This window comes from Odontomachus brunneus, unplaced genomic scaffold (genome assembly GCF_010583005.1).
Source record: "Odontomachus brunneus isolate Ranch 3 - 2012 unplaced genomic scaffold, Obru_v1 Obru_scaffold_221, whole genome shotgun sequence".
NCBI classification, from domain to species: domain Eukaryota; kingdom Metazoa; phylum Arthropoda; class Insecta; order Hymenoptera; family Formicidae; genus Odontomachus; species Odontomachus brunneus.
In genome coordinates, this window is record NW_022639671.1 from 311215 (window position 1) to 324116 (window position 12902).

Genomic DNA, 12902 nt, shown 5'->3' on the forward strand with positions numbered 1-12902 from the left:
TGAAGATTATGCTGTAAAATTAGTAGAAAGTATGCCTCGGAGATGCCAGTCAATTATTGATAATGGAGGCGACTGGACAACTTATTAATAATAAAGCATCGCAGTCTATATCATGCATAATGTGTACAAATTTTTTCAATTTATGTATTATCCTAAGTTTTTGAGTTTTGCCGTACACGCTCTTATCAAACATACTGTATGTACCTATATAAATATATGTGCCTTATTATATTTTTCTATATTACATATTTCTTTGTGTAGGTGTCTAAACTGCAATTTTTGGTTGACGATTCTATAAATAATGGAGTGAAACCTAATTGGGAGTTAAAAGAAGGTTACATTGCAGCATATGCTATGCAAGGGCACAGAGCTCGAATGGAAGATCGCTTCGTAGTGAATGAAAATATGAACAGTACTGGAGTTTCTTTGTTTGCAGTATTTGACGGTCATGGTGGAGAGGTAATGTTTTATCAAATTGATAATTTATTTATGATTCTATTTTAAACTTTAATTTGCTATAAGAGTGACATATTAACTGCAGAGTTAATAAATAATAATCGAGGTAGCAAATAGCTACATAATAACCCCAGGCCTCAATTAAGGGCCTCAATCTGGGTAAAACTAACGTCAAATTGACGACAAATTCGAGCAGGATCTGCCGATAGATCTATAGACATTTATGTTCCCAATTTGCTGTTAAACTGTCGATAGAGCCTGTCGATAAACTTTGACAGTAGATTGGTGGCAGAATGCGCACAGAATCTATTGACAGATTTTGACGGCAGATTGATAGCAGAAATGCTGCAAACTTTGTCGTTTTGTAATTTAAACAGCATATACACATTTCAGAAATATTTAATAACCGATTTTTAGAGGCTTTTTAACTCTTCTCATGAGTTAAAGCATCCATTCGGACACTTTTTTTGATAGAACATAATTTCGATGGAGCGTTTTTTTCGACAAAAAATAACTTTAAACAACTATTATAAAAATGCTTTCTAAGAATAAAAAGATAACGTTAGTGCTTTTTTAAGTAGAAAATATTAGTAAGAATTATTAATAAGATTATTAAATATTACATTATTAAATATTAAATATAAGATTATTAATTATTAAATATTAGTAAGAAACTATTATTAAGTTGTCAGTGTATGTTGATCTTACTTGAAATTTAGCTATTTTCTTTGATTTTATACTATATCATATTTGAGAATTCACGCTTAGCACTGGTGAGACTCGAACTCGGACTCGAGATATCTCTAGATCGTGAGTCTATTACTTTAGGTATTACACTATTTCTTCGATTGATGCAAACGTCCTTCGTATTATCTTCATATGATGTCTTAACTAACTTAGTAATATAATGTTTCATACTATAATTTAATATTACTACAAAAGTAAACAATTTGAATATAAAATATTTTTGTCGTGCTTTTATTGTTAATTTAATAAAATCTGTGAATATTATCCATTAAATTTAAATTTTAATCAGAAAAAGAAATATTTATTTTTTTATTACTTTATTAATTGATGTTATTATTTACTATTAATAACATCTTATTTCTCAATTAGGATGCTTGACAATTAACGACAGTATGCGTGGGGAACAATAAAACTAATCCTACGAGGTTAATTCCTTAAAGACGTATACGTGATTCAAAATATTTTAAAAAATCTGTCATTTTTTTAAAAGTCTACCCTATTTTACATATTTCTATAGACTATTCTCATTTCATAAAATAAGTCAATGCAGCGGTACTCACTGACGAGACGCTTTTTCATCTACAATCATGATAAAAAATATGTATATACATGATACAAAACACTAGATTTGAAATAACTAAATCGGTAATGGAAAGCATTACCCTGCTTAAAATGTCTGATAGAAAACAATAAAAAACATTCTATGTAATAGCGTTTTTATTGGTAAGTCTAGTGTCGAGTTTCCGCATTTTCGTGCAAAAATCTAATACGAGCTCTGAGAAACGATGTCGGTTTTGTACAAGATATGGCGGCGCGAATTAATATCAATGATTTAAACGAGCAAGAGATGCAAATAATATTCGATTTTCTCTCGTCATCGTTAAGCAACGATAATGATGAGTATGTATTTGCAAATAAAAAATATATCCCTAAAGTACGAAAATTTTTAGAGGTAATACATAATCTTTCTGACGATGAGGTAAGTTTTTATTGTAAGTTATATATTGCTTCCAAAACAGCGTACAACATTTATAAAATATTTAAAAAAGTACAGATAACAAATATTTTGTTCCGGATATAGTCATGTAATCCGGGATAGATATGAGAAAGATTATAATTAACATTCAAAAATATTAATAAAGAATATTTTTCATTAATAATTATATAACATGGTTCTACTTATACGAGAGAGAGAGAGAGGGGGGAGGGAGCGAGCGTGAGCGCATGTTATGTTAGCTAATGATTGAATCGACCGCGCGTAACGCTTAGCTCGACGCCACCACCATTAGTGGCGGAATATTGTAAACTTACACTCCCAGTAGTTTGCGAAGAGGAAGACTACGATGACGACGACATAATTTCTGAATGACAATTTCTCTAGAAAATACCTGAATAAAACATAAATAAAGTCATATCTTTGGATCTACTGCAGGTATCAACTTTGTTCTTATTTCCTTTTTATCTGAAAAATACACTTTCTTGAAGTATTTACTTTTTATTATAAATTTGGCTTATTTAAAAAACGCTGTAAGGAATCTGCTCAAAATCGTTCTCTTTCGCATAAAGGATACCCGATAACGTCTCTCATATTTTTTATATAATATACTTTTATATAATATACTATTTTTATATAATATAAAATTTAAATTAATTATAATTTATAATTTAATTTAATTTTTCGATATATTTCAAAGCAGTTTAAAAAATGTGAAATAAGTTGTCTTTTCTTTGTATGTTTTCTCTATGGATATGAGATATTAGGTGGTAAACTTAGTTCCTGCGGCTCACAGTTAGATGACTGGCTGCATTTTAGAGGTTAGACATTTGTCAATAAAATTCAGTGCGAAGAGATTCATTTAAGCGAGCAGTGCTATTTTTTCTTGTGATTAAATATGGAACGTGATAAGTTGTTTTTTCGACATGTGCTGCTTCATTACTTTGACTTCAAAAAAACTGCAGCTGCAGCTCATAAATTGCTTTTCGAAGCTTATGGCAATTATGCTCCATCGGAAAGAACATGCCAAATATGGTTTCAGCGATTTAAAAATGGTGATTTTGATGTCAATGATAAAGAACACTCAGGCCAACCGAAAAAGTTTGAAGACACCGATTTGCAGGCATTATTGGACGAAAACTCTACTCAAACGCTCCAAGAATTGTCTGCAGCATTAAATGTTACTCCGATGGCTGTTTCCAAACGTCTACATGCAATGGGAAAAATTCAAAAGGAGGGAAAATGGGTACCACACGAATTAACCGCAAATGCCATTGCGAATCGCTTAAACATCTCTATTTCTCTGCTCGCCAGGCAGAAAAAGAAGAGTTTTTTGTGGCGCATAGTGACTGGCGATGAAAAATGGATATACTTCGATAATCCTAAACGAAGAAAATCATGGGTAGACCCTGGCCAACCATCGACATCCACACCAAAGAGAAATATTCATGGCCACAAAGCAATGCTTTGCATTTGGTGGGATATGCACGGCGTCGTTTATTATGAGCTACTCAGACCGAACGAAAGTATCACGGGGGATCGATATCAATCACAATTAAACCGTCTGAATGAAGCATTGTTGGAAAAAAGGCCAGCAGTAGCCAGCAATCGACGTAAAGTCATGCTTTTGCACGACAACGCTCGACCACACGTTGCCAAAGCCGTCAAAGAAACACTGATGCAGCTCGAGTGGGAAGTTCTCCCGCACCCAGCGTATTCACCAGACTTAGCTCCTTCGGACTATTACTTGTTCCGGTCGATGCAGCACGGCTTGGTGGATACACACTTCAGAAATTACGAGGATGTGCGAAAATGGATCGACGAATGGATTGCATCAAAAGACCAATCGTTCTATCGTCGTGGAATCTACGCGTTGCCCGAAAGATGGGAAAAATGTATAGCTAGCGAAGGAAAATACTTCGATTAATGTATTTTTTGCTTTTGATATCGAAATAAATGAGTTTTTTAAACAAAAAAACCACAGGAACTAAGTTTATCATCTAATATAAGTATCAATCAGTTAGGATGTAACGAGCCGTCCATAATACAAAAGATAGAAGGAACCGCGAGAACGTTAAAATTAAATGTACGAAACGACTCGTCACTAAACAGAACCGCGACAAACTAATGTAAACACCGCCGACCGACCGCAAATATCATAACACGAGATTAGGCTAAAATTGATATAAAAGACCGTGTGAAAAGCTGAGAATCAAGCAGTCTTCCGAGGCACTCCGCTAAACAGAGTTCAGACTCCGACAGCAGCAACACCTCGCGAACACCGCTGCCTAGAACACCGTATTTTAGACCTTCCTCGTCACCGCTCCGTCAACTTGTTGAATTCGTAAAGTCGACATTCCTCGATACCGCTCCGTCGACTTATTGGATTCGTAAAGTCGACATCCGCGTAGACTTATTGGATTCGTAAAGTCTACATCCTTGATTACCGCTCCGTCGACTTGTTGGATTCGTAAAGTCGACATCCGCGTAGACTTATTGGATTCGTGAAGTCTACATCCTTGATTACTGCTCCGTCGACTTATTGGGTTCGTAAAGTCAACCTCCGCGAAGTCGCGCCGCCGTCCCGGGGAACCGATCCCCGCGGCACCGCATCGTAGCTCACAACCGCTCCGCAAAACTCCGATGCATCCCGCACGCAGGGCCGTGTTATTCCTCGAGTAACGGCTCTCCTCGCGCGACCAAAATTAAAGATCCGAGCGTCAACATCGCGCCGCAAGCACAACACAATCGACGCGTCACGTGACCGCCAGCGGCCCCGCAGCACGAGCTCCGCCGCAGCGAACGTCAACACGCGCGAACACAAAAACCCGCGCACTAAACCAACGGCATCGAATCAACCTGTAAATACTCATTGTACATAGCCATCTAATCGACAATATACATCATCTTAATATCCATCCCACTGTCTTCACAATTATTTACATCTGCTCGAATCCGGACCACACCGACTCGCAGCTTATCCCGCACCGAACGCGAAATAGCGTTACAAGGAACAATTACGTTACCATTTATATATTTTTTTGCATTAACCCAAGAAAGTGAATGTACGCACCACCCCATATATAAGGTGTAGTAAAAAGAAATCCATTATTTCTGCATGAAATTGAAGGCTTTATTTAGCATAGTTAGAATGATCCGATTTAGGTCAAATATGCACCGTTTTGTTCGATAACTTGTTGCCATTTTGAAGGTAATTCCTATTGGCAAAAAACTGGGACAGTCGATTTTCACAAACTTCTCTTGAGGCAAATTTTTTACCAGCAAAATCATTCGCCATAAACAGGAACAGGTGGTAATCATCTGGTGCCAGGTCCAAACTATAAGGTAAATGCATAAGAACCTCCCAACCAAGCTCCCGGAGCTTCTGGTGAGTCACTATCGATGTGTGTAGCCTGGTGTTGTCCTGATGGAACACAATTCCTCTCCTATTGGCCAAAGCTGGCCGCTTCTGGGCAATTGATTCCTTCAGACGGTCCAATTGTTGACAGTACAGGTCCGAATTAAGAGTTTGGCCGTAGGGGAGCAGCTCATAGTGGATGATTCCCTGCCAATCCCACCAAACACACAGCAAAGCCTTCCTGACCGTCAATCCTGGCTTGGCCACCGTTTGCGCCGGCTCACCGCGTTTCGACCACGACCGTTTTCGCTTGACATTGTCGTAAGTGACTCACTTTTCATCACCAGTCACCATCCGTTGCAGAAATGGGTCGATTTTGTTGCCATTCAACAGCGATTCGCAGATGGAAATTCAGTCCATGAGGTTTTTTTGCGTTAACTCGTGTGGCACCCATACATCGAGCTTCTTTTTATATCTAGCCTTATTCAAGTAGTTCCAAACGGTTTTTGTGTAATGTTTAGCTCCTGGGCAATCGAAACAGTGCTTACATGACGGTCGGACTCGACGATTTCCATTATTTTATCGACATTTTCGACAATTGGCCTTCCAGAGCGTGGTGCATCTTTGACATCAAAATTACCGGAACGGAATCGACGAAACCAAAATTGCGCGTGATTGGCTATTACAATATCAGGACCATAAACACTATTCACATTTTCAGCCTCCTGGTTTGCGTTTTCGCCTTTATCGAAGAAAAACTGTAAAATATGGCGTATTTTTTCTTTACTAGTGTCCATCTTTGACGTGCGCTCAAACAATACTGAGTCAAACAATTACAAAACTGTCTGAGAAGTTTTTTTTAGTACGAAATCTTATCTTTCTAACGCCATCTAGCGTAAACCGATCGCACTTATACAACGCAAGATACACATTACTAAAGCCATCTATTGGAAAAATAATGGATTTCTTTTTATTACACTTTATACTATGTTTATATGGTGAATGTGTACAAATCTGTTATTGAAATATTGTTCTTGAAATATATTTACCTGCAAACTTCTGACTGTTACTTTCTTCAGATAATGCTGAACTTGAGTCAAACTCATTTTCATTTTCCTTGTCGATACACTGTTCATCTCGGCGATTTTCGTTTTTATTAATGTTTACGTTGTATATCAATATTTCTCTAAACAATCAAAATATATACATCATTATAAAGGTATTTGCTAAAGGTCTAGAGATTTTATTGTAATTCTGTTAAGTCATTCTTGACATAAAATAAATAAGTGCGAGTAAAAATTTTATTTTAATAACATTACTCCCCTATCTCCTTGCAGCCGACATATTTCTCTTAATATATTCTTCTTATCACCATCAGTTATTACAAATAATCTATTTTGGATTAACAATTTCACATATTGTATGATATACGAATTATCATCAGAAATAAATCAATAAGAATATTGTTCAATAACCATATAGTATAATAATTTTGGTATCAATTATTATGTAATATAACAATATAAATAATATAAACAATATAAATAACAATATAAATAACTATTTTTAGCTGCTTTCTTTTAACAAGCAAAATCTGACACGAATTGACACACTCGAACATAGAGTGTATGTATTTTAATATCTGATGCGTTTGAACGCACATATAAATATTTCTCATGTATATTACATGTGTTTCATATAAATATAAGTAGTTTTTATAACAAATTTTTTCTATAATTAGATTAGCAGTAATGATTAGATTAGAAGTAATGAGATTAGCAGAATTTGTAGAATGTTTATTTACTCAGTACTTTTTCATATAATTCTTCTTCACCATCTTCTAATGTTAATTCAACATAGTTAGTATTTATTTTTAATTTTATTATATATATATTATATTTTATTATTTCATAAACAAATTAATATACTACTGATAGAAGTTTAATGTAGATTTCTTTATATATCCCGCATATCTTGCAAATAAAAACAAATAATTTTATGAAACATTATATATCGATTATGAAAATGTCATGAATAAGAACATATTGTTTTCTATGACAATATACCAGGTATATCGCTTTCTATGCGAAATTCCTGCTTAAAAAGTCCGATAGGATTAAATAGGAAAATATCTACCTGATTCTATCGTGTTCCTGGTTTGTAAATATCAGATTAGTTATCTGAAACTTCAGATATATTTTCTATCTTTCTGTATTTAATTTTACATATAGATAATGTATCATTTTTAATATATTTTTATTTGATCATATTTTCTCGAAATTAATAAGATTCTATCGTGTTTTTGGTTCGTAAATATTAGTTTGGTTACCTGAATTTTCAGATACATTTTTTATCTTTCTGCATCTAATTTTTCATGTAGCTTAAGTATCATTTCTAATATATCATTCCTAATATACTTTTATCAAGCAGATGTATACACTTTATAAATTTTTTTATTTATTACATGTATTCTATTTCTTTCTAACAGGAACTATTTGAAAATTGTAGATTACTTGATTCCAGTGTTATATCACATTTAAAAATTCTCACTGGCACTAGTGGGTCTCGAATTTGGGCCCTAAGGCACTTCCGCGGATTATGCGTTTGTTGCTTTAAATATTACACCACTTCTACAATCGACATAAATGTATTATATTTTGTCTATATGTGTTTATAAATTTCTTGAAAAATTGTATTATAATCTATTTGGTCTATTTGGCGCAGTTCTCTTAACGAAAGAATATTTATCATAATGAATATAATTCTATTGTTGATATTCTTGATGTGAACAAAACAATAAAAAATGTATGTTTTGTACAATAATTTTCAACATTTATAATGTTTAATCCTACAAATAAAAGAATAAATGTATACTAGTTTTACGGTAAAAATTTTACGGTTCGCATATTACATAAACGCTAACGTTATTGTGCTATAGTCATTTAATCATACTGAATAATATTCAATAATGTAAATAAATGTATTTGTAAATAAATCGCAACACTTCATGATATAGTTTATTGTTTCTCATATTAATTTAATAAGACGCATTTTGTGTCTTCAATTAAGATTCCCGCTTTCGCGTAATAATTATATCATACAAGAGTCGACCTATAAAACTGCTATTGGTTTATATCGGGACAATATTCTCTATGCTGGTTTTAATACCGGGGTTCTCTGGAACAATTACACAGTTCAACAAAAAATATGCGGCGACAAATGCCAATATTTCTTAATAAATTCGAGATCGCTGAAACCAAATTTGTCAGCAAAAAATTCCCATTGCGTCAGGTTTTCGAGATAAATCGAGTAATATAGGTAAAAACAGCGTTTTTTGCCACATTTATTAATTTTTTGGGGCTAAACGAAATTTTATTTTTCAATTTCATTGACGTCACTTTAAAGTGGTATTCTTCACCATTAAAACAAATTTTTATTTTTTACTGTATGATTTTTTCCACCGAGTTCTGAACAGGATGTCCCGCCACAATCGCATTATCTCTTAAGGGGATGCTGAACACCGACAATTCCCTAGCTTTCGTAGTTCAAACTTTTCTCCTAAACGACTGCATATAGCTGCAAATGCTTTTATAGTATAAAAGTACAGATGTTAATAAATGGCGATGCACTCATTACAATATGAAAAACAAAAAAAATTTTATATTTATTTGACACCAAACAATATTTTTGCTTCGTATGAAAAATTCTTCATACGCAGATAAAAAATGATAGTGCATCGCCATGCAGGAAACATTATAGAATAGTATAAAGCTTTCAGAAAACCATTTCAAAGTCTATGTTAAACAAAAAGTTTAAACTACGAATTGGTTGCACATGTGCTAGCGTATGTATAATTATATGATAAGTATTAGGACCTTAACTTAGTTTCCGCCCGCAAATGTTAGATGGCAATGCAAACAGTTCTAGTAGTCATTACTAACGAAACAGGTAGTTTGTGATTAATTTCGACATTTCTCGATAACATTCAGTCAGCATACACAATTATTTTCCTAAACAACAATTTCTTTTGCTTTGTGAAAAATGGAACGCGATAAAGTGTTTTTTCGACATGTGCTTTTGCACTATTTTGATTTGAAAAAAAGTGTAGCAGAAGTTCATCGATTACTTGAAGAAGGTTATGGTGATCGAGCTCCATCACATACAACATGTAAAGAGTGGTATAGACGATTCAAAAGTAATGATTTTGATGTCAATGACAAACCACGCTCAGGACAGCCAAAAAAATTCCAAGACGATGAATTGCTAGCATTATTGCATGAAAACTCGGCTCGAACGTTACAAGAACTTGGAAACGAGCTAGGAGTTACTGAAGCAGCTGTTTCCAAACGTTTACACGCCATGGGAAAGATCCAAAAGGAAGGAAGATGGGTACCACATGAATTGTCTGAAAGTGCCATTCACAACCGTTTCAATATCACGGTTTCGTTGCTTGCCAGGCAAAAAAAGAAGAGTTTTCTGTGGCGTATTGTGACTGGCGATGAAAAGTGGATCTACTACGACAATCCCAAACGCAAAAAATCATGGGTAGACCCAGGACAACCATCAACATCGCAGCCAAAACGGAACATCCACGGTCATAAGGTAATGCTTTGCATTTGGTGGGATCAGCAAGGAGTGCTGTACTACGAACTGCTGAAACCAAACGAAACTGTTACTGCCGATGTCTACAAATGTCAATTGAACAAATTGAATGATGAGCTGTTGCGAAAAAGACCAGCAATAGCGAGTAACAGGCGCAAAGTTATTCTCTTACACGATAACGCTCGGCCACACACTGGAAAAACCGTCAAAGAAACACTGACGCAGCTCGAATGGGAAACTCTTCCTCACCCAGCGTACTCACCAGACATAGCGCCTTCTGATTACCACTTGTTCAGATCGATGCAGCACGGCTTGAGTGGTACACGCTTCCGAAATGTTGAAGAAGTGCGAGAATGGGTGGACGAATGGATTGCTTCGAAACAAACATCGTTTTATCGAGATGGTATCGCCCAGTTGCCAGAAAGATGGCAAAAAGTTGTAGAAAGTGATGGAAAATACTTTCATTGAAATAATTTAAATAAATTTTTTACAATAAATGCTTTTTCTCAGTATTTTTTGGGCGGAAACTAAGTTAAGGTCCTAATAGAATGGCATCGTAGTTTCAGTATTTTCCGATAGTGGCGCTCGTATCGCATCATTCTGTCCTTCTTTCTCTCTTGGTGAATAAGGATAGAATAATTGTTGCAGTGATGAAATCGCTAAACATAATGTAGCTATAACAAGAAAAAAGCGTCCGTTTTGCAAGCACAGACTTATAAGCACTTTTTTCAGTCTTTCTGTTGGACGTTATACAAAAGTAAGAGCCCATCTACATAAAATGCAAGACGTCAGATCCAAATCGATTCCGACGATTTCCAATGATACCTAGACAACGCTTTATATTCTCACTTGGTATAAAAAATTCTTTATACATAGATAAAAAATTAAAGTGCATAACCATGCAGATGACATTACAGAATATTATGAGGTTTTCACATTACGATTTCAAGAGCTACGCTAAAGGAAAAGTTTAAACTATGAATTGGTTTCACGCGTGCTGGCATATAGTATGTGGTCATTAGGGCTCATTTACATAAAACGTTTAGGTAGAGTACCGATTTATCACGTGCGAATCAGATGCACATGCAAAAATCCACCGTGTCAGTGTACTATAACCCAGTAAGCAAATTGAGCGCAGACTGCGCGCAAATTAGCAGCAAATTTGATCAAAAACCTATAGCAAAACCATAGCCATCTGTGTCTACATTAGGCTACGGTTTTGGCGACAGATCTTGCTGTCGGGCAATTGGTGCCAAATTTGCAGCAAAAACCGCGCAAAGCTTGCAGCGCAGCAAGGTCTGCGCGATTTCTGCCGCCAATCTGCCGTCAAATCGCTACAAGCTCTGCGCGGTTTTTGCTGTAAATCTGCAGCAATTATCCGACAACAAAGTCTGCCGCATATTTGGCGGCAATTTGGCAGCAAGATTTGATATAACAGATCCTGCATCAAATTTGTTATCTATTTGCCATCAAAAGTTGATAGCAAGCTTTGCTCGAAATCTGCTCGCGCAGGTTTGGCTATCTGGGAACATTATAAATTCTCTACATTACAAACTGATGGGCTGCATAAAAAATTATGATAACTTTGAAGTGGTTACTTCTGACGCTTCTCATTGGCTGTCATGACAAGCTAGTGATCTGCATGCTGCGTCCTGAGATCTGATTCTCAACATCGTGCGAATAAAATGAGCATGTAAAAATTAATATTATATATAACGTGAACTAAACGATTTTCACTTGCGCATCTTATACGATGTCGAGAATCGGTACCTTACATTTTATGTAAATGAGTCCTAATAACCAGATATACGCCAACACGCGTGCAACCAATTTGTAGTTCAAACTTTTCCTTCAGTGTAGCCCTTCAAATCGTTATCTGAAAGCCTCATAATATTCTGTAAAATCACCTGCATGGTCATGCACTTTCATTTTTTATCTAGGTACAAAGAATTTTTCATACCAAGTGAGAATATAAAGCATTGTTTAGGTACCATTGGAAATCGTCGGAATCGATTTGGATCCGACGTCTTTCATTTTATGTAGATGGGCTCTTACCCCAGTAAGCAAACTGAGCGCAGACTGCGCGCATATTGGCAACAAATTTGATAAAAAACCCACAGCAAAACCATTAGCCATCTGTGTCTACATTAGACTACGGTTTTGGCGACATATCTTGCTGTCGGGCAATTGATGCTAAATTTGAAGCAAAAACCGCGCAAAGCTTGCAGCGCAGCAAGGTCTGCGCGATTTCTGTCACCAATCTGCCGTCAAATCGCTACAGCCTTGCACGGTTTTTGTTGCAAATCTGCAGCAATTATCCGACAACAAGCTCTGCCGCATATCTGGCGGCAATTTGGCAACAAGATTTGATATAACAGATCCTGCATCAAATTTGTTATCTATTTGCCATCAAAAGTTGATAGCAAGCTCTGCTCGAAATCTGTTCGCGTAGGTTTGGCTATCTGGGTGCTTTTGTATAACGTCCAACAGAAGGACTGAAAAAAGTGCTTATAAGTTTATGTTTGCAAAACGGACGCTTTTTTTCTTGTTATACTCTTATAGAAATATCATACTAAGAAATACTGAAAAATTATTAGTGATTAAATATTACCAGTAATTCAGTAATTTTTTGGCCAGTACTTAATTTCTGGTGAATACTGATAATAAAATCTGTTAAATATTGATAGTAATCAAATACTGAGAATTATTATGCAAAGGTGAAAAATGAGAAAATCATAATGTTTA

At 35.4% G+C, this 12902-nt stretch overlaps 1 protein-coding gene across 8 annotated transcripts in view; it reads left to right on the plus strand.

The window, feature by feature from the left end:
- LOC116852385 (protein phosphatase 1L-like) overlaps positions 1-12902 on the plus strand; it is a 291241-nt gene that overhangs the window by 180408 nt on the left and 97931 nt on the right. For 7 of the 8 annotated variants that reach the window (XM_032832671.1, XM_032832675.1, XM_032832674.1 and 4 more), the window contains exon 3: positions 262-459. The exons of the other annotated variant lie outside the window; for it this stretch is intronic. In XM_032832671.1, coding sequence (XP_032688562.1) covers positions 262-459 — 198 coding nt within the window. The remainder of the gene's footprint in view (positions 1-261; positions 460-12902) is intronic. 8 annotated transcript variants of the gene reach the window in all.